The sequence below is a fragment of the Bicyclus anynana genome, chromosome 14 (assembly GCF_947172395.1).
Source record: "Bicyclus anynana chromosome 14, ilBicAnyn1.1, whole genome shotgun sequence".
NCBI lineage: Eukaryota > Metazoa > Arthropoda > Insecta > Lepidoptera > Nymphalidae > Bicyclus > Bicyclus anynana.
The window spans coordinates 16,833,233-16,854,480 of NC_069096.1; the positions used below are offsets into that span (position 1 = coordinate 16,833,233).

At 40.9% G+C, this 21,248-nt stretch overlaps 3 protein-coding genes across 5 annotated transcripts; 1 reads left to right on the plus strand and 2 right to left on the minus strand.

Moving 5' to 3' along the window:
- Positions 1-2,631: 2,631 nt before the first annotated feature.
- LOC112047722 (uncharacterized) lies at positions 2,632-4,665 on the minus strand. Its single transcript, XM_024084936.2, has 4 exons — positions 4,334-4,665; positions 3,808-3,902; positions 3,580-3,741; positions 2,632-3,344 (listed from the first exon to the last, which is right to left on the minus strand). Exons 1-4 carry the CDS (start codon positions 4,407-4,409, stop codon positions 3,279-3,281), a joined length of 399 nt encoding a protein of 132 aa, XP_023940704.1. The 5' UTR covers positions 4,410-4,665; the 3' UTR covers positions 2,632-3,278.
- A 179-nt stretch (positions 4,666-4,844) lies between these two features.
- LOC112047721 (uncharacterized) lies at positions 4,845-8,503 on the minus strand. The gene is made up of 4 exons (XM_024084934.2): positions 8,206-8,503; positions 7,508-7,646; positions 5,857-6,009; positions 4,845-5,559 (listed from the first exon to the last, which is right to left on the minus strand). Exons 1-4 carry the CDS (start codon positions 8,416-8,418, stop codon positions 5,351-5,353), a joined length of 714 nt encoding a protein of 237 aa, XP_023940702.2. The 5' UTR covers positions 8,419-8,503; the 3' UTR covers positions 4,845-5,350.
- A 3,365-nt stretch (positions 8,504-11,868) lies between these two features.
- On the plus strand, positions 11,869-16,932 carry LOC128198758 (uncharacterized). 3 transcript variants are annotated; one of them, XM_052885588.1, is made up of 5 exons: positions 11,869-14,726; positions 14,838-15,206; positions 15,584-15,696; positions 16,543-16,731; positions 16,792-16,932. In XM_052885588.1, exons 1-5 carry the CDS (start codon positions 14,564-14,566, stop codon positions 16,864-16,866), a joined length of 909 nt encoding a protein of 302 aa, XP_052741548.1. In that variant the 5' UTR covers positions 11,869-14,563; the 3' UTR covers positions 16,867-16,932. The 3 variants fall into 3 exon arrangements, with proteins under 3 accessions (XP_052741548.1, XP_052741549.1, XP_052741547.1); XM_052885589.1 differs by having other exon boundaries at positions 11,870-14,726; positions 16,573-16,731; XM_052885587.1 differs by having other exon boundaries at positions 11,871-14,726; positions 15,535-15,696; positions 16,573-16,927.
- Positions 16,933-21,248: the final 4,316 nt, after the last annotated feature.

Sequence of the window (21,248 nt, forward strand, 5' to 3'; positions counted from 1 at the left end):
GAAATTTTTAAATCTCAACAAAACCGATATCCTGGTAACAAGTGAAGTCGCCTTGGAGCTTTCATTGATTCCGGTTTCAAAGACTGCTAAGAGTTTACGAAATGAATGTATCGTGTCATGAAACGTCTACGAGTATATACTTATATATGATGATACGATGTCTGGTTGAAACCGAAAGGGGTGTGATATTTCATTCTCCTTCTTACAAGTTAGCCCGCTTCCATCTTAGATTGTATCATCACTTCCCATCAGGTGAGATTGTGGTCAAGGGCTAACTTGTAAATACAAAAAGCACTCTGCGACAGCAAGAACACGTGTGTGTCTTTGGCTTCAGTAAAATATTTCGCCCGGGGTCTCTCAAACGGCATGTAGAAACTGAAAAAAAGGTTTAAGTTAAGGGTTCATTGTTTTTGAGAGATTTAGTGTGGCTATTTCAAAAGGCTTTAATTTCCTGAAATCACTGTAGCATTATTTTTTTATGAGTTATACCATCCGCATTAGCACACTCCTCGGCAGGCCTCGGGTCACAGCCACAGTCGGCACAACGCAAACACCACGCGCCGCACACCGGAGGGCGGCGGCGAATCCATTATTCACAAATATTTGAACAACATTCGCTCATGATACACTCGTGTAGTATTACAAAGTGCTTCCAGCGGTAGCCTGCATATAAATTATTAAAGCTCATTAACCATACTTAATATTATTATAAAAGCGCAAGTCTGTCTGTCTGTCTGTAATCTTTTGACGACTCAACTACTGAACCGATTTAGATTAACTTTGATATATAATTAAATAGGAACATGGAACAGAACACACGCTACTTTTTATACTGGAAAAATCCATGGTTTCCGCATGATTTGTAAAAATAAGAATTGTATGCGAACGAAATCTTGGGCTAATAAAATGTTTTTATTTCGCAATGACATGCCAAAAGCATCAACAGCTCAACGTTAAAGGAGCCGGACTCATCACCGAGAGATCGAGGTTCAATTCCCGTCCGCTGGACTATTGTCATACCCACTCCTAACACTTTACCGGCTAGTCGGAAGGAAATGAAAATAAAAGTTATATCTATATTTGGCGGATAAAGTGAGGGACTTTGATGGCCGTCATTTACAAAAGCTAAAAGTACGTCTGCCCATCAACCCGCCTTTAAGTATTTAACTACGGTAAGCAACTACAGAGTTTTGGCTTTGGTGGACCTTCGAGGTATCTCGTTTCAAAGGTAATAATTTGTCAGAGACACAAGTTTATTGTTCAACGGACGTCGAACGTCGAATCTTCGTAGTGGTATCCTATCGCACCTACCCACGGTCGGCGCATGGCTGACTAACTTTTCGCTTTAATAAAATGATAAACCATTGGCCACGCAGACCCCTACACCATTACACAATCGCGATCACTTTATGTGACTCCTACCACTGACTATCTTGACGGAAGTCGAAGCCGTTCAAACAAATTTTTCCTTGACATTCTGCTAATTGCTCTCGAGACTCGGGAGTAAATGTGGCTTTGAAAACACAATTTTCACTAAAGTGCTTAAATAGAAAAACATTTCTTTCAGTCTCCATATTTTTAGTTTACTCAAAATTTAGTTTAGAAGTTGTGCATTACGTGGAAATGCTCCCGCGGTAATTTACAGCGGCCTCACTAAAATCTGACGCCGAGCGCTACCGCGTTATGGAAAATAAAACTGCTTATGCTATCAACCCCGCGGGAGTACCGGGAAAAAAGAATACAAGGATGTAACTTTCTATTGGTCAAAGAGTGTTTGAAACTGGTTCCGCAGTTTTTGTGTTATTGTTGAAATATATTAATAATAGTAATAAGAGTTTCACCTTATCACTGTTATTTTGAAATCACAGATAGTCACTTCTATTTTATTTATTTAAAATAGTAACGAGTACTATATTGTTTTGTAACTTGTGCCTGTCTATCTGTGTATGTTCACACTCTCGGCCTACGAGTAGATATATTGAACGATAATGTTTTCATGTGCTGCTTGTTTCGTTAGGATTGAACGAATAGAAACAAAGTTGTCTCAATTAAACCGAATTTCATCATATTGGTCGGTACACTACAAACTCAGAGAAATGTATGTCATCGGCAATAGTATGCCAGGTCTAGCCTAGCTAGCTCGAGGTCAGCAAAAACTTCCATTATAAACTTTCGTCGAAAATTAAGTGTTATTAAACGATTTCGTCTCAGTCGCCACACACAAGCCACTCTGACTTCTGTGGTTTGAGATCTAATGCAAATAAAAATCTGACAATAATTTCACACCGGCGCAGAAAAATAATAATTATTTCAAATAGTTTTTGCTGAACATTTGCAGTAATTAAAGTGTCAGCGCGCGCCGGCGGCGGGCCGAGCCTCCACTCGAACGCTGCTTTGTGGCCATTTGCGCTCTTATGAAAAATGTTTGTACTTCTTATATGTTTGTGGTTTAATGTTAAGTAATTTTACTTAACATTAAACCACAAACACATTAATACGTCAGTTTCATTATGCACAAATGATTAAAAGTCTCATTCCTCGCATATACTTGAAGGAACAAATGACAATGTCCAATTGTACCACAAGAACGTATTAATTGTATTATACAAATAAAACAACTTTTGCGTGTAATTAACAATCTTCGTGTAATACAAGATTTGAATTAAAACATTAATTAACGTCGTTATGGAGTAGACAAACGTGCAAGCGGTGAAAAGCCGCAAAGCCTCAAATCGTCCTCGAACACGACCTCTCGCTGTCTTTGTGCTCTGAACACAGAACAGGATAATTGAAATTCAAACATTCTTGACAGAAAACAATTTAATTACCAGACTCCCTCAAATGGAGTGATAAATAGTGAACTAGAGATACTCTCCGCTAATTTAACTTTTTGTTAGGTCAACAAAGAACATGTTATAACTTTTTGTAATTGGTGTGGATAGAGGCCGATTTTTTACCGATTCATGTCTGGTGAAACGCGAGCGAACTGTATAGGAATATCTGCGTGATTGTATTAGAAATTAGAAGATCTGTAGAACAAACAAAGCTGCTGACACAGTTGAACGAGTCAATCACACGTAGTTTGAAGAGACGATAGATGTTGGGATTTCTAGGTGCTGAAATGGTGACTTAAAACCGGAAATCAGTGTTGGTTAACCCCCAATAGGTGAACCAGGGACATAAAACGGGTTGTAGGTACTGCTGGATGGAGGCACCTCAAGACAGAGGTCTTTGGAGATCCATGCCCAGCAGTGGACGCCAGTCGGCTGATTGTGACGTCACTGTTGTACCTCTGGCCCGTAGGTGAGCATGATGACCAAGTACGTCACCAGGCAGCCGTAAATCTAAACAAAAAAACGAATGATGCACTAATTTAAATCGATTCGATTAATCTATCATTCATCTATAATTGAACGCATGTTTAATATTATCACGCTACTCTCTCTATTAGGTGTTACAAACTCGTGTTTATTTTATGTTATACACGAGAGTCAATAATTCGGTTGTATTCGCAAGTCCTCATTCCCGAACCATGATACAGTATTGTACAACGTCTGTTGGCTCACTGTTGACACTCACTTTGACCACCAGGGCGCGCTCCAGCATCAGCATGCTGAGCGGCGCGTAGCTCGGCCGGCGCAGCATCAGCAGGCGCACGAACGTGTCCAGCTCGTTGCTGACCGCCTCGTCCTCCCACTGGCGACACTTGAGGGTGTTGACCAGCGTGTTGGTTCTGAGCATCTACAACATTAATGTAAATGTAGATCGGTCGTGAACGAGACCGTTGAGCAGACTCTCGGGAGTCACCTGCGCCTGCGTGCGGTGGAAGGGCTCGACTGTGCACACCAGCTTCAGCGACAGCACTACGCTCCACATCAGCGTTGTCGCGAAATTTAAATTATCTGGAATAATTAAGAAATTTAAATTATTAAAGAAAGTTGTATTAGATTTAAAATGTTAAGCCAACAACACGTATTTGTAATTACTGCTACACACATAATTATAAAACTACTAAACCGCTTTTGATGAAGCTTTCTTTAAGTTGGAATATACGTCGAGTAACTAAAAAAATAACAGAATTAAGTTCTTGAATTGATATCAACACAAAAAATTAAGTGTAAGCGTGAAAGCACTCTACCCTGAGGTACTCCAGGAAATACAACACAAGAAAATAAAGTTTAATCAACCTGAACGTGTTGCCGACGGCCATTGAAGTAACCACGCAACCAGTCTATCACCGATAGAGATTATGGCAATAGAGTGTAACAACCCCAATAAGATGTCATAATCAACAGTGATAAAAGCGTTACTAAAGTCTAGTAGAAATGCATACACTTCGTGTACATGGTCGGCCACGCCACGATCTTGTACATGTACTTCTCCATGTACAGCAGGAAGGAACTCAGCATCAGCAGGACGAGCAGCCCGTCGCCGGAGTTGGTCGCTGCGATGACGTCACACACCGTGGCGTAGCTGCGCGCCAGCCGCCGCAGCGTGTGCGGCAGCTCGCCGCGCGCCGGCCGCGCGCTGGCGGCGGGGGCTGGGCGACAGCAACAGTACGGATGTATACTACGGATCAACTCATCATAGTGAACATTATTTTATTTATCAGATCATAATACGAGTATTCAGAACATTGTTGTTTAAGTAACTAGTTTTATGTTATTTAAACAGATATAAAAAATTGTGAGGTAAAGTAATGATTTTTTTTCATTTGTAGTCATATGTCACAAGTATTGAATACACGATTAAAGTGTGATACTAATATAAAAAGGAATGGGCTGTCTTATCTGTATCATTTCAGTCCACATCAACCGTTCAGTTTGATAAGACGTTCAGTTTTCAGAAATGGAATGAAGCCTGAATGACAAGGCTTTCCAGAAAATAGTAGACAAGTTGGGACATCTCAAGGCTGCAAAAATTTTTATTGCTAAATGTCCAAATTATGTGTCTTGGTATTCAGATCATAATGCCTTCACTTTTAAATGGCATGAAGTTTTCACTCATAAGTTAAATGCTACAAAAAACAAATTGTCCCTTGCTGACCTTCTCAATCTTGGTATCCTCTTTTTTAATTCTATGATAGAATCTCCCTCCCTCTATTGTATCCCTGCTGTGACTTGATATTGTTTCCTTCCAGCAACTATTGTACGGTATATTATATTATAACCCTTAAAAATAGCAACCATATTATTGAGGAAGTGTTCATAAAGCGGAAAATACCATCGCCCTCATTGGACAATATGCTGAGTTCACTTTCGACTAGGACTAAATATGAGGGTGGTCTTAAACAGCGGATAACCCACCCAACCCACCCACAAACTCACCCACACCTGCCTCTGCCCTGTGTTCAATCTGATGCTGAACTTTCAATAGTGAAACTTATGAGTTGTATCGATTTATTCTTACCACAATCAACCTTATCCGAGAACGTTTGCACGATTTGGTGCTGACTCCTTTTAGAAATAAAATTAACGTGAGACTTTCTCGCATTATGCTCTTCTGCTTTCCATGCCTGCTTCGGTGTATGTTCAGAAACTTTGTAAATTTCCGATGTCGCTAAAATGTGTTTAAAAGGAACATTATTTCCGAAATGCTAAAATATATCGAATAAAAAAATTATATAATAAATGCTGTTGAAAGAATAACCACAAATAGCAAATTTAGTAAATTAGTTGAGCATAAAAGGATATGTTTGGGGTTTTCATTACGAATATATTTTTTCAAAAATATAATATATGTTTGTTGTTAAAACATGATCAATATTTCAGTCGATAACACGCCACCCTGAGGCACACCAGCCGTAAGCATGCGTGGCCGACGGCGTAGGGCGGCAGCGGCACGGCGCACACTTACGCGACTGTCGGCCGGGGATCAGTCGCTGCAGGCTGTCGTTGATGAGCCGCATGCTGCGCTGCACCGCGCGCGCCGCCAGCGACAGTTGCAGCACGAGCAGATCTATCGCGAGATGCATGAACACGAACACAGCCTGAGAGACCCAGCCCTCCGCTGAAATACATGTGGCCATAAAAATTTATGACATGAAAATTTTGGAAAAATCACAGAATTCAGTAATTCAATGGTAGCAACTACACTAAATCTTTATCATCATCATTAATAGCCTACTTTAACAGCCCACTACAGGTAAATGCAATCTATTATTACACATATAATTTTAATTAGCTGATATTTACGAATATAAATTAATTACAAATGTGTATAAAAAATTGTACAATATTAACAGTCAGGATTAGGCACGATAATCATCCAGCGAGCGGGAATCGAAACTATGACTTCTTAATTATACAGGGTGATTCGGACTTTAGTACCGATATTTTTTTTCGTGGTTCTGTATCATTAATAGAACATAAATCTACAAACAGTTCGATACAAAAATATTACATAAATATTTTTTTTTCAATTTATGTCTCAGAAATAACAAAATAATGGATACATTACCAAACAAACTGCGCAACTGCTGGCGGCACTTTGCAAGACGCCGACAAAGAAAAACCGGCCGTAGGCATATCGCTTCGGCTTCGGCTGACGGGGGTGGCAGAGGTGAGGGGATCGAAAAATCCCTGAGGACGCCTACCGAATTGCCGATGGGCGACCAGTGACAGACAATCTGCCGTCGCGTGCGCATTTAAGTTACCTAATTAATAAATCGCATGTGCAAGCCACTATGTCGGGATTTTCAAATCGCGAATATTACGAAATGATGCGACTGTATTGTGTTCCTAGGCTACGTGCTACGAGCCCAAGGAATCCTGAACCCCGCAGTGCCTAATGTGAGGGACAAGTGTTTTAAATAAACTAAATGACAATTTATTAAAACGTGTTCGGTTGTGCCTTGAAAGGAATGGACTTCATTTCGAGCAATTGTTAAAATACAGTGATTAACATTTTAAAATTAACAAAAACAAACTTAGTAAGTAGATATCATTGATTAATGTAAATAAGCTGATTACAATTTTTTAAATACGTCTTTAATGCAAAAGTTTGTTTAATAATAATCATCATTTGTATTTCATTATTTCAATCGAAAGTTCATAGGTTCATAGATAGTTCATTATTATTACGCATGCACTTCAGGCATTATTGATGGTCCTAAGCCCAATAAAGTATGAAGAGAATATCGGTACTCAGCTCAAAAGTGACGACCTTTAATTATTATAAAAATAATAAGTATCAAACAAAAATAAAATAAACGCACAAAGGTCAACGGCCCTCGGCGCGGGCGCTCGCTAACGTAGTACCTACCAGCTGATTTTGTAGTTGTCTATTACCTAGTACAGCGATAGGGTGACCCTCAAATTCTGTTTAAACGTAAATAACTTTAGTTAACGATAACTTTGTTATTTTTGAGTTTAAAAAAAAAAGAAAAAATACATGTTCATTAAATTTTGTTTATGTACAAAATATAAAAATATCTGTACTAAAAAAAATTTCTTCCTGTATAAGTCTTATGATAAAGTAACAAGAATTTTCAAAATTAAATACGTACGTTTATCTGCAAGGAATCTTTCCTTGAAGACTGTAAACTCGTAGTACCGCAGGAAAATACACCCTAAAATATAGAACAGCACCAACGCTGTCAGCTTGTGCTGTGTGCCACTCAGTCGCGGATTGCATTTCGAATCGATCTGTAAATAAGCATGATATTTCCACATCTAATAAGTATTTTACTTTTCAAATGTTTATTAGTCGCGTTAGTTTAACTTATTCTAATGTTAGTTTGGCTTAATATCTTCTTGTGATGTGGTTCGAGTTTGGGTGAAGAGTTCCTTTTTCTTCTTCAGAAATATATTTTATCTCTGGCAAGTGTCATCCATTTACGCTCTACTTTTCTAATAATGTCACAATCCCACCGTTTTCTTGATCTACAAGGACTTTTCTAACTTGTGGCTTTTATTGTTTCTTTAAACCTTGATGTGACCACCTGATTATCATGTTTTAATTTGAAGCCTCTGTTGCAGTGGTAATAAAAAATACTTTAAAAAGCTGCTGGCTGAAGTGATCTATAAGCTAGTATTAGCAGATCACCGTACATTCGCCATGAATATAACGTTCTTCTTTAAAATAGTTCAGTAGAAAGTAGAGTATCTTGATGATTGTCTCGGTTGATCCAATCTTTGTACAGATTGTGCAAGGCTGTCCAAGTTTCACCAACACCTGTCGACTCGTGGCGCTCCGCAACCTCACCCGCTCCAGGTGCTCCAAGTGCTCCGCCATGCGCGTCACCCGGCCGCCCGCCGTCAGCGCGCCGCACGCCAGCAGCAGCGCATCCACCAGCGCGCAGCCGATGTACATGACGTCGACGGTCCGCCATGTATTAGTCTGCTTGTTCTGCAGGACTAACTTCACCACCGTCAGGGCCTGAACACCTGAGAAAGTTTTATCAAAATCTACAGACATGTAGCGCTAAATATAGCGTTATAACTTCAAAAAAGAGCAATTCGAGCAATATATAAAATAAAATCACGCGAGTCCCTTCGTCAAAAGTTTAAAGAAATAGGTATACTAACAGTAGTCTGTCAATATATATATATATATATATATATATATATATATATATATATATATATATAACAGTATAATTTATGTAAGACAAAATATTAATTTGTACAAACAACAAGGATATTTAAACCCACATCTTACTGGAAGCGGGCATAAGTTAGTTATTTCTGCATTTTTTTACTCTTTGGAGACGTCCAAAGAGTAAACATATCTTTTGTTGGTTTGGGTGTATTCTTCTATAACAATATCCCCAAGACTGTGATGGACCTGCCGATGCATAGCTTTAAGGAATGTGTTGAAAAACATTTACTTAGTCGAGGTTACTACACCATTGATGAGTTCCTTAAAGATAAAGACGCTTGGAGGCCATTAGATCAGCTTCCGCCTTCACACAGGAAGTAAAACTATTAGAAGTTGTAATGTTGTCTTAAACTGCAAATTATAATACTGTTTGATTTGTTTTAAAATGAGCAACTGTTGAGTTTCTTGCCGGTTTCTTCTCAGCAGAACCAGAAATTCTTCTTTCTTCTCAGAATATTGAATTTTGAATTTTGAAAATTTTTGACTCTTAAAATGATATTTGAGATACACGCTTGACTTGAAGAGTACGGTGGTGAATGCGTTACGATAATTGTAATCGGGCGAGAGTACGTTGAGCTTTACCAGAGCCAGCAACGATGAAGACACCGTAGAGGAACAACGCGACAGACACACGAATCCGCCCCGCACGACGCACGAACGGCGCGACGCCCACCAGCCGCGACAGTCGCAGCACCACGCCCAGCGTGCCACGATCCATGCTCAGACAAATCAGTGTCTAGGCGCTCAGTCGACGCGTCGATGCCTACCTACTCGGCCATACGACTCGCCGTACAACAATGTATACGAGTACAGCCCTCAATTATATTAGAAATAATAATCATGTAAGGGTTGATAAAATAATGTTATTAGAATGAAATACAATGTAATACAAATAGGATTTAATGTGTGTTGTTTCTGCTGCACGGTTGATTCTTGATACAATCTAAATGACCGTTTCTGTGCATACATTCTATTCGTTCCTTCGAGTCGAGTCAATATTTCTCTACATTATAATGCTGAGTACATTATTATCATAAAACATTCTAATGACATAATTACATGTTCATAGAGCTTATTTATTATATTATACGTCAGTCGCCGAACATATAAGATAATAAAATTATTAGTTCGCAAATTTACATTTAATTGTTATGGAAAATACACGATGTTAATTTTCTTCAGAATTCAGTTTCAGCTAAAACTAAAAGTGAAATTATTTAACTTTAATTTTTTTTTTATTACATTAGTGACACACAGCTCCCGCAGTCGGTCACGCGGTCCAGCTTAAGAAATATACCTGTCACGGCAAGCTAGTGGCAGTGGCACTAGTCAGTGCTACTGCCACTTGCCCCTTTCTGCTCTTTGCCTTTCTCAATGATTCGTCCGGCAGGCGGCGGCGGAGTCATGTGCGGTGCGCGGCGCCTTGCGTGCGGCGCTGCTGGCGGGCCGCGTGCTGGGCGTGGCGCCGCTGCGCGTGCGGCGGACGGCGGGCGGCGCCGCGCGCGTGAGCGTGTCGCGCTCGCGCCAGCTCTACTGCTGCGCCCTCACCATCGTCAGCAGTGAGTTGTCGGATCAAACTCTCTGTCGTCTTTGAGTGTCGGAGTTCGGATAGTGCAGCAGAGTAGCTTTGGCTGTTGTTACATGACTGGATTTAGTTGAAATTTTAGTGCGTTGCCAACCTTAGCTCTCTGTTGTAGACCAGGACCCCGGTGTCACCACCAAGATCTTGGCTTCGGGTTCTGTACTGTGTGTAGGAGTGGAGAAGAAATAAAACAAATACGTCATAATACAACAGTACTTCACATAATTTCTCTAAATTATGTGAAGTACTGTTACATTTACACAAGGTACATACACGTTTAGGAATTTAAATTATAGAAATTCGCCAAGAACGTTAATAACTGTTACATAACATAGGTGAGTATAATGATAAGCAGCGGTGGAACACAAAAGTTGTTAGTATGTTTTAGTTACATTCTAATTTATTGATTAACTAAGTAAAATTCTAAAGTAGCATCACGTTAAGGGAATTCTTCCTTCGTATTCCTCATTACCCCCTATCACAAGCTTACTTCTTCACAATGACGCGCCATGTGGCTCGGCTTTTCGCCTTTCGATTTTCAGAGCCTCGTGTACTTTGGTGTCGAGAATGGTGCGGATTTGGTCGGACCAACGCATCGAGCTACGTCCTCGAGGTCTCTTTCTTTCCACTTTGCCAGTGATCACTAGTTTCTGTAATTTATCTCCTTCTCTCCTGGCAATGTGATCGAAGTACTCGAGGATCCTCTGAAGACAGGTGGTGGACAGCCTCTTCGAGATGTTAAGTTATTTTAGCACCGATACATGGTGATATATGGTTCTATGTGCTGTCCACGGAATAGAAAGAAAGAAAAAACATTTATTTAAAAAATTGTGCCATACACCACAATGCCTAAGTAAGAACTATTGTTGTGTCTGATGCTTCAACCACCTGATCAATTGAAAATCAAAACTAAAGTAGTTGAATCATCAAGAACCACTTCATTATGTTTGGCACAACCTTGAAAAAAGGTAACAGCTCAGCATTGTGCCGCATAAACCAAGCAAAGTACTTGGCCAAGCGGCGCTGATTTTCAGCTGCTACCTCGATCCAGGTGACACCACGGATATACATAGCCACAGTGACATTATACTATATTATTACCTTTAAATTAAAAACAAAAACAAACAATCTTGAATTAATACGCTAAACAAATAACAGTGTTTCAACAAATTAAGCAACAATATAAAATTAAAATGTAAAAATAAAAATTGGTTGCCTGTAAAGTCGGTATACGGGCGAAAGTTTTACGTGACAACGACTTTGTGGTAAAATAATTTTAATGTGAATATTCATAATTTGAACCGGTGTGTATGCCTATCTCTCTCACTCTCTCTCTCTCTCTCGCTCTGTCTCTCTCGCTCTTAGGCGGGCTAACTGTGCTCGAGTGGAAGGGACGCGTGCCTTTCACTTTTTATGTCTGTCTCTCTCGCTCTTAGACGGGCTAACCAGGCCCGAGTGGAAGGGACGCGTGCCTCTCACTCGCTCTCATTGTGAGCGCGTAACGTGAGCGGAGCGTAACACAGTTTCTTGAAGTGTCACCCGGCAAACCAATTTATAAGACGTTGTCACGTCAAAACACACACACACATACACAATAATGATATGCTTTATATCTAACTATCTACGAGTATAATAATTGAAACATGAAACATGAAATGAGGAAATAAAATAAAAATAAAAACAAAAAGAAAAAGAAAATATTTTTTTTTGCATTATCTAGTTTACAAAACTACTGTAGTATGTACCTAAATAACGAAATCTATGAAGATTACTAGGAAATTTCATTCACTAAAGAAGTGAAAACTCCGCCACATAATCCTGTAATTCCTCCTGTTTGCTGAGCAAATATCTTTTTAATTTCTTCTTAAATGTAACCTTACTCTTAAGGTTCTTTATAGGCGAAGGGATATTATTCCAGCATTTAGTGGCGGAGTACGTGAATGAGCCCCTAAAAGCTGCAGTACGATGAAAAGGGACTCGAAGCACATTACGACAACTTCGTAGACCCCTTTCATTGTCACTAGACCAATTCTACTTATTAAATAAATAAGGTGGCTTGCCCAGTTTGATAACGCCAAAGAGAAGACCTGCAAGATGCAATTTTCTCCTAGACCTCATTTTTAACAATCGGTGATAGTTTAAAAAAGGAGTAACAAGAGTTCTGGAAGGAATGTCAAAACAAAATCTTGCACATGCATTCTGCACTCTTTGTATGAGACGCTTTGTACGACACAAAAGCCGAGGTCCGAAGACAACGTCAGCGTAGTTAAGTTTAGACAGCACCAAAGCCTCTACTAGCTGCGTACGTAATTCAATTGATAAATAAAGACGAACGTTGTAAAGAAATACGGAGCATTCTTCTCCAGCACCACATCTTGAAAGCGTCTATGCGCTGCCAATCAGCTGACTTGATCGTCCAGGTCTCAGCTGCATAAGTAAATATGGGAAAGATCAGTGCATGGACAAGACGCTTCTTTGTGTTTATAGAGATATTCCTGTCTTTCCACGTTCTATGCAGTTGAGACATGGCACTTTTGGCCATTTCTATTCTTCTTCGGATTTCAGTTTCGCACGAGCCGGTATTATTGATACTCGATCCGGAAGTCGGGCAAAACTTTATATATCTACAAAGTTTTGCACGAGTTCCAAATTCAGTAAACCCATAATTTATTAGCACGGTCTAGGATCATTACTTTGGTTTTGGTTCTGTTTATAGAGAGGCCCATTTCTTCGCTCACTTGAGCCATTCTGTCCAATAGGGTTTTCATTTCAGTCTCAGATCCTGCTAAAAGAGTTGTGCCACCAGCATAACGCAAATTAGTTAACTTTACTCCACCAATGCTGATGCCACCATTCCACTCTTCGAGAGTCCGTCTCATAATATATTGAACAGGATAGGAGAAAGCACACAGCCCTGCCTGACACCTTTGCGAAAGTTAAAAGTATTCGAAGTAATGTCATCTATCCTTACGATTCCTACACTACTATTATAAAGATTCTTTAGCAGTGTAACTAGATGATGTGGTACTCCCAATTCTGTTAGCGCTCTCCATAAACAGTCCCAGTTAGCGCAGTCAAAAGCTTTGCTATAATCGATAAAACACATGATCACTGGCGTGTTAAATTCATAGGCTTTTTCAATTAATTGCCGTACATTTTGTTCACGGGTGCCTTTGCCTTTAACGAACCCTGCCTGCTCTTGCGGGATCTGCTAATCCAAGTAATGTCGGATTAGGTTGTTAATTACATAGAGCAGTACTTTACTGGCGTGGGAGATTAGAGACAGTGTTCGATAATGATCGCATTTTTGCGTAAATCCCTTTTTATGTAGAGAAACTACGACTGACAGAGCCCAGTCATTCGGCCATCCACCGTTACGCCAAATAAAATTGCAGATCATGTGTAACATATCGACACCTCCTAGAGCTTTTAATGCTTCAGCTGTAATTTGTAAAAGTTTCCTGAAAAACCAAACAATCTAAGGTGCTTGGTGTTGTTTCGTAGGTAGAGTTCGTTTCCTGGGTGCTTTTAATCGAAGTGTAAAATCTGCGACTAGAAGGGAATTACGCTCCTCTAAATATAGCCTGACTAACGGGACTTGCACCTTCTACTGTTAAAGCCGAAGTCCAGAATCTAAATCACCAATAGAAAGCCTCCCATACTTGTCAGAGACTACGAAAAACTCTATAGAGCGAATATCTTACAGATTATGTGCCACTATACATTTTTTAAATTTTGGACCAAGTTCTCGACTTTTCGAGTGCGACTTGTGGAAATTATTAGCGAATACAGATTACAATTTCTCTGATATCGAGATCAAATAGACCATGTCTTCCTATATAATCTGCATCTACGTTGGGAAATACAGATTAAACAATTATACATTATCGATGTAATGAGCAGCGCCATCTACCGGCCTGAAATGTCACCGCTTCCTTTCGAATAGATGTCGCGCCTCTCTAAATGGATCTACAAAATAAAAAAAAATAGGAACGGTGTGAAATACCTAAAAAAAACCCCGTTACAATAAACCACGATCTTCATCAGAATCGCAAAAAACACTCTCAAGGTGTCAATTGTGATAGGCATCGCGTCACACCCGCCAGTGTCAGAGCGAGCCGCAAACGCCATCTGGTAGGGGTGGAGCTTTCTCGATAATGACATAGACTACTGCGCAATCGATGCGTCCACCTCTCTCTGTACGGGGGATCTGTCGCAGCGGGCGCAGCGGTGGCGGGGCTGGCGTACACCACATACGCCGCGTGGAGCCGCGACCCCGGCGCCGCGCGGCGCTCGCTCGTGTGGACGCTGCTGGGCGCCGCCGACATCCTGCTGACGAGCGGCGTGGTGTGCGCGCACGGCTGCGGCGGCGCGCGGCGCATGGCGTGCCTGCTGGCCTACGTCGCGGAGATGGAGCGCGCGGGCGGCGGCGAGGCGGGCGGCGGGCGCGCGCCGGTGTATGCCACGGTCGCCTGGGCGAGCCTCCTCGCCGCCTTTTCTCACGTCTATTTCTCGACAATCGTCGTTTTAAATAATGGCGATGGTAAGATTTTCCTTGTCCTCCGTTCAATTTTCAAAGTATAACTTATTTACGCTCGCTTGGCAGTGAGTTGGTGAAAACCTTGTAAAAACGTTACAAAAACGCGTTCCACAGAGTCGACGTTGGTGTCGTACGTGTTCGTGTACCTGCAGACGGTGGCCAAGACGGCGCTGGCGCTGGAGCGCGGGGCGCTGCTGGGCGCGCTGAGTGCGGCGCTGCGCGGCGTGCTGGCTCGCCTGGACGCGCTCGGTGCCGAGGTGCGCGCGCACGGTGAGGCGCCGCAGCGCATGGCAGCGCACGCGGCGGCGCACGCGGCGGCACTGGCGACGGCGCGGGACGTGAAGCGCGCCTACTTGCGCCTGCAGCGGCTGGCGGCGCGCCTGCACTCGCACGAGGGTCCCGCGCTGCTGCTGCTGCTGGGCGGCAGCGTGTTCCGCACGTTCGTGTGCGTGTACATCGCCACCTCCGCCTTCTATCTGCACGGTACTTCACCTGCTGCGCACAGGATGCTCTGCTTGCGGATAAGACTTGTACAGAATTTTATCCAATAATAAACCCACTTTAACAACCATAAAACGTAATAAAGCGAAAACCTACCCTTACGAGAACATTGTTCTTTTAACACATTTGCTGCGTTAGGTACGGGGACGATCGACTCTGTACCGCATTGTACTTGCGATGCGGCTACGAAAGACAAAAGTTTTAAAATTTAAATTTTAAAAACCAAAATATTAGAACGCCTATAACTGCTATAACTGCCGTCTGAATTTTTGCTTTAATGAAAAAAAATTTTTCGCCCGATGGGGAGCAGCGAAGTTCACATGGGAGAGATCTGTCAGATTGGTCGCGATGTGCCGCAGAGAGGCTGTCGGCGACGTCGCTGCTCACCCTGTGCACGGCGCTGGCGTGGCTGCTGCTGGAGCTGCTGAAGACGGCGGCGCTGCTGGAGCCGGGCCACGGCGCGGCGGCCGCGGTACGGTGGGACTCTCTGCTAACTGCCCGTGCCATAGTAAAAACAATTTATGTGAAAAAAGATGAGAACTAGGGCATTTTGACACAATTGATATTTTAACAAAGTGCATCTACGCTTACAATTTTTCAAATCGCAAATCAAGTTTATTTATCACCTTTGCACCTTCTGTATTTCCTGCTACTGTGTGTGTGTGCATCAGATGTCCCAACGGGGACGAACGGGCACTCGAAATACGGCGAATTGCACCGATTGGTCAGATCGTTAGACAATGAAAGACTTACAGTCAAAAGGTCGACAGTTGACCTAAAGAAAGAAAGAAAGAAAATTATTTTTATTTGGTCAGTAAACTTAAAACTAAGCTTTCATATTTTACAAAGAATAAGAAAAATGAAAATAAAAGCGCACTGACCAAATAAAGGTTTCCCACACAACTTAAAGCTGCAGCTAGCTGCAGCGCTGATTTTCAGTGGAAGCCTTTAAAAGGGTGACATCACGGACGTAAACAACAGTAACAGTATGCAGTGTAGTTGTGTGAGTGTAGGTAGAAAATGAGTGAGTATCCGCCCGGGGTCCGCTGCAGATTGTAGCTCAAAACGTGCAATCACCACTAATGTCAATTGTCCCAACTAATTAGATATATTCACAACGGTTCATAGCCCTCCGACACGCGCGATTCACGAATCACACTACCTCGGTAAACAAAATCGGTCAGGGTAGTGCCGACTTCCCGTCAAAAGCGACGCGCGTTTTGCTTCAACTCTCAGACTAGACTGCGTACGTGACAATGAAACAATGAAAATGCATACCTTAATTATGTTAGATCTTACTGATTCATCTGATTTGAAGAAATACGTCGCTTCGGCTACACCTGCGCAGGAGGCGGCGGGGCGCGCGGCGGCGAGTGCGGCGCTGAGTGCGGCGCGGCGCGGCGAGCTGCGCGACGAGCTGGCGGGCTTCCTGGAGCTGTTCGAGCTGTGCGGCGTGCCCCGTGCGCCGCTCGGCGTGTGCGCCACGTCGCGCTCGCTGCTGGCCGCGGTGAGTGCGGCGCTGAGTACGGTGAGTGTGCGCCGTGTAGCTCATGCTGCTGCTGTGTAGGTCGCGGGCGGCTGCGGCACCTTCTTCGTCGTGGTGCGCCAGTTCCACCTGCAAGAGGATCACCTCGTGTCGTAGTCTGCGGGCGGGACACAGCGTGCACCGCGGCAGGATACAGCGACATTCAATAAAGGCATACATCATTAATTGTCTTTCTATAATCGTTTTTCCCACCCACTATCTCAATTTTCTCGATTCCAAAATATATTTAGTACGTATAGTAAAAGAAGTATTAAAATCCTTAATGAAGCGATTTCGCTGAAATTTGGAATGAAAATTGATTTTACTCTGGATTAACACATAGGCTACTTTTTATCCCGAAAAAATCCATGGTTTCCCGCGATTTGCGAAGGCTGATTATTTTGATAATATGAATGTTTGTTACTCTTTCACGCCTCGACTACTGCACGGCTATTCTCTAAAGATGTTTTGTGTAACTCGCAAGTGCGAGTTTCGAATTCACCGCTATCTTTCTCATTCTCTAGTATCGTGTTAAACAGAGAGAAATAGAGATGAAATCGAAACTCGCACTTGCTAGTTATAAAAATATCGTTACAGAATAGCCTAGCTGAACCGAATCAGCTGAAATTTTTTTTACAAGAAATAAAATATATTCAGTTCTATGAACTTCGTTTTTCTCAAACATTATTTGAGAAAAACGAACAGTATTTTATTGGGACGAAAGTTTCATATCGCGCGTTGCGAAAGGGGGCTAGACGGAAAAAATAAGACCAAAAAGTTGTAACGACACTTTTTGCTATACTTATTACTTAGTTGTATGCCAGGGTACTCCTTTTCCAGACTTGACCACTCAAACCCAAAAGACCTCGCAACCCCAAAAGACACCTAACCCCAAAACACCCCCCAACCCCAAAAGACCCTCTCATCCCAAAAGACCCCCTAATCACAAAAGACCCCCCAAACCCAAAAAGACCCCGTTACCCATTTATTTTTTTTTCAAATTTTAATAATAATATTTTGGAATTTATTTGATCCCAAAATTTTCCCACTAAATTATTTCGATTTAAAATTTTAACATAATTTTGCGGGATTTGCCGATCGTCTATTGCAACACCCCAAACGGAATTAACGATTAACTTAGCAACAGGCGTTTTTTCTTTAATTAAATTTCTATTTTTAACCGACTTCCAAAAAGGAGGAGGTTCTACGTTCGGCTGTATGTATGTTTTTTTTTTTTTTTTTTTTTTTTATGTATGTCCAGTGATAATTCCGTCATTTGTGGACCGATTTTGAAAATTCTTTTTTTGTTTTGGAGGGTTTGATTCCAGGGTGGTCCCATTTTTTTCATGTCAGGATCTGATGATGGCATCATGGAGAAATCGAGGGGAACTTTCGAAAATCGTAGAGACGGCTAGTGCGTTTGTTAGTGTTTCCATAAGGTATTTTAAACCACTACAATTTTATGAAGGTCTGGAGTTGGTCTGATGATGGAGCCGAAACACAGACGATGGCACTCGTCAACGATTTACAGCAGGTACCTTTTGTTTGGGCTTCATTTATTTGTGTTGATGAGAACTTTCCACCTAGATGGGTTATGACTGTATTAAGGGTCTGATGATGAAGACGAAGGACAATGAAGAGAACTCCTCGACGGTTCACAGTAGCTACCTTGTGTTTGGACTTGATCAATTTGTATTGATGAGAACTTTCCACCTAGATGGGTTTTGACTGTATTAGGGGTCTGGTGATGAAGACGAAGGATAGTTAAGGGAACTCCTCGACGGTTCACAGTAGCTACCTTGTGTTTTGACTTGATAATTTTGTATTGATGAGAACTTTCCACCTGGATAGGTTGTGACTGTATTAGAGGTCTGGTGATGAAGATGAAGGAGAGTTAAGGGAACTCCTCGACGGTTCACAGTAGCTACCTTGTGTTTGGACTTGATAAATTTTATATTGATGAGAACTTTCCACCCATATGGATTGTGACTGCATAGGGGGTCTGGTGATGAAGACGGAGGACAGTCAGTTCACACTCAGTAGGTGTGCTAACACTAAAAATTAAAAAATAAAAATTTTAATAAAAAAAATTCAACCGACTTCCAACTCAAAAATTAACCTAAACTAAAAAGCAAAAAATAACATCTTACCTATGTGCTACCTTCTGATCAGTTTGAAGGCGGTGCCAAGCCAGTGATGTTTTAATGATTTCTGTGGTTCTTTCAGAAATGGCTTTAATTAAAACATGACACTGGATTGGCACCGCCTTCAAACTGATCAGAAGGTAGCACATAGGTAAGATGTTATTTTTTGCTTTTTAGTTTAGGTTAATTTTTGAGTTGGAAGTCGGTTGAATTTTTTTTATTAAAATTTTTTTATATTTTATATACATATAATGATAATTATTTCACATGAATGTGATAGTAGTAATAAAAGCTTGTTTGTGTTTCTATAAATAAAATATAATTGTTATTTACAATATTAAGTTTTACATTAAATAATTAAATTAAATACTAAACTAAAACTTACCTATAAATAAAATATAAAAACAACATTCAAAGCTATTATTTACATCTACTTTATATTTTAATAAAAATTTTAATGTTTTGCTGTTAAGTCAATAATAATGTTTCGAATATTTAATGTGACAATGTCATGAAAAAAAAAAAGTAAATTACCAAAAAGAAACAATATTAAAGAGGTTTTCTTTTTACATACATTTAATCAATGTCTCATTCAATACCACGCATGTTTTTAAAATAAAGTATACTCTTAAGTAAACAGTATTTTGGAAAAACGAACAGTATTTTATTTATTTACTGTTTTAAATAGATACGTTAATTGAAGTTTTCTTTTGAAAAACGCACCCATTCCATCAGTATTTTCTGACGTTGTCACGTTCAACTACCGTCAGTAAACAGTCTTTATAGACAACCGATTTTTTTTGTTTTTCAGGGGTTTGCTTTTCAGTTGGTCCCATAGTAATCATGTTAGGATCTGACGATGGGATTCTGGAGAAATCGATGAAAACTTTCGAATATTATAGGGGCAACTAGTGCGTTTGTAAATGTTTTCATTAAGTATTTTAAAGCACTATAATTTAATGAAGGTCTGGTGTCGATCTGATGATGGAACCGAAGCACAGACGAGGGAACACCTCAACGGCTTACAGTAGCTAACTTGTGTTCGGGGTTGATTAATTTGTATTAATGAGAACTTTACATCTAGATAGGTTGTGACTGTCATTAGGGACCTGGTGATGGAGACGAGGGACAGTTAAGGGAACTTCTCAACGGTACCGCCTTCAAGCTAATCGGAAGGTAGCACATAGTACGATGTTATTTTTCGCTTTTTAGTTTAGTAGAAACATTTTTGTGATTAGACAACCAACTTCCGGTTGTATGTTTTACTATTTTTTTTCATGTTACGTTTATTAAAATTGGTATATGTAGTAGGTACATTTGTAAAAATTGGTATATGTATTACGTAAGTATAAAATAATGTTATTCAAAAATTTTCAAAACTCTATCCCTATGTCGTTAAAAAGGGGTACAAGTGTTTTTAATATAAATCGTTCATGTTTTGAGTTATAGTTTTCCGCCCACAGCAGGACGGATGATCGTCCAATTCGCAGTCCGGAAGCGGTATGTAATATTGTAAACAGATTTAAAGGAAGTTGAACATTCCGGCTTAATTCTGCCTTTTATTAATTTTTAACGAATGAACGAGGTGCGACATTGAGACCGCGTAATACGCGAATAAAGTCTTACGTAAATAAAGTTTGTATGTAACTGTTTCACGCAAAAACGACTAAATGGATTTAAATTGGAAATGGACATATATAAACCTCCTCCGAAATAAATTATTCATCCACACAAATAAAGCCTTCATTAGACAGAATAACAATTCAAAGGCCGAAAGGGCGTGTGACGCTAGAGGTCAGAGCCTCATTCAGTGAGCTTCGGCGAAAACAGACCGCTTGAAGCGCTGGGGGGGGGGGGGGGACATAGGAAACGTTTGCCGCCGCTGCGGCGGCTTTGTGTGCACTCGCGACCGCGCGCTTGGCGCTGGTGACTAAAGTAATTATTTTATATCTATACCAATATTATAAAGCTGAAGAGTTTGTTTGTTTGTTGTTTGCATAAACGCGCTAATCTCAGGAACCAAATTTACTGGTCCAAATTGAAAAATAATTTCAGTGTTAGATAGCTTATTTATCGAGGAAGCTGTATATTATCCCCGTATTCCTACGAGAACGGGAACCACGCGGGTGAAACCGCGCGGCGTCAACTAGTCCATTTATATAGCAGCTGACAGTACAATGATTGTTGTAGCACTTACAATTATATAATTTTTGCAAGTGGGAAACGGCAGTTAGTCTCTCTACACCGAATCGGTGCGCGGAGAGGTAGCGGGCAATAAATGGGCACACGAAGTAATTACTGACTGTCACTTTCATACCACAAGGGATCCGTCAATCAAGGGACTCTAGAGCCCAG

Bases quoted from the DNA above. Each gene is read 5' to 3' on its own strand.
- LOC112047722 (XM_024084936.2), bottom strand. From the start codon at position 4,409: ATGCTGAGTTCCTTCCTGCTGTACATGGAGAAGTACATGTACAAGATC. The intron at 3,903-4,333 runs GTATGCATTTCT...TAATTATTCCAG, and splicing joins GCCGACCATGTACACGAAGT to ATAATTTAAATTTCGCGACA. The intron at 3,742-3,807 runs GTGACTCCCGAG...TTAATGTTGTAG, and splicing joins TCCACCGCACGCAGGCGCAG to ATGCTCAGAACCAACACGCT.
- LOC112047721 (XM_024084934.2), bottom strand. From the start codon at position 8,418: ATGTCTGTAGATTTTGATAAAACTTTCTCAGGTGTTCAGGCCCTGACG. The intron at 7,647-8,205 runs GTGAGGTTGCGG...GCTTATTTACAG, and splicing joins ACTTGGAGCACCTGGAGCGG to ATCGATTCGAAATGCAATCC. The intron at 6,010-7,507 runs GTACGTATTTAA...CATGTATTTCAG, and splicing joins AAGATTCCTTGCAGATAAAC to CGGAGGGCTGGGTCTCTCAG.
- LOC128198758 (XM_052885587.1), top strand. From the start codon at position 14,564: ATGGCGTGCCTGCTGGCCTACGTCGCGGAGATGGAGCGCGCGGGCGGC. The intron at 15,207-15,534 runs GTACTTCACCTG...GATGGGGAGCAG, and splicing joins CTCCGCCTTCTATCTGCACG to CGAAGTTCACATGGGAGAGA. The intron at 15,697-16,572 runs GTACGGTGGGAC...ACACCTGCGCAG, and splicing joins GCCACGGCGCGGCGGCCGCG to GAGGCGGCGGGGCGCGCGGC.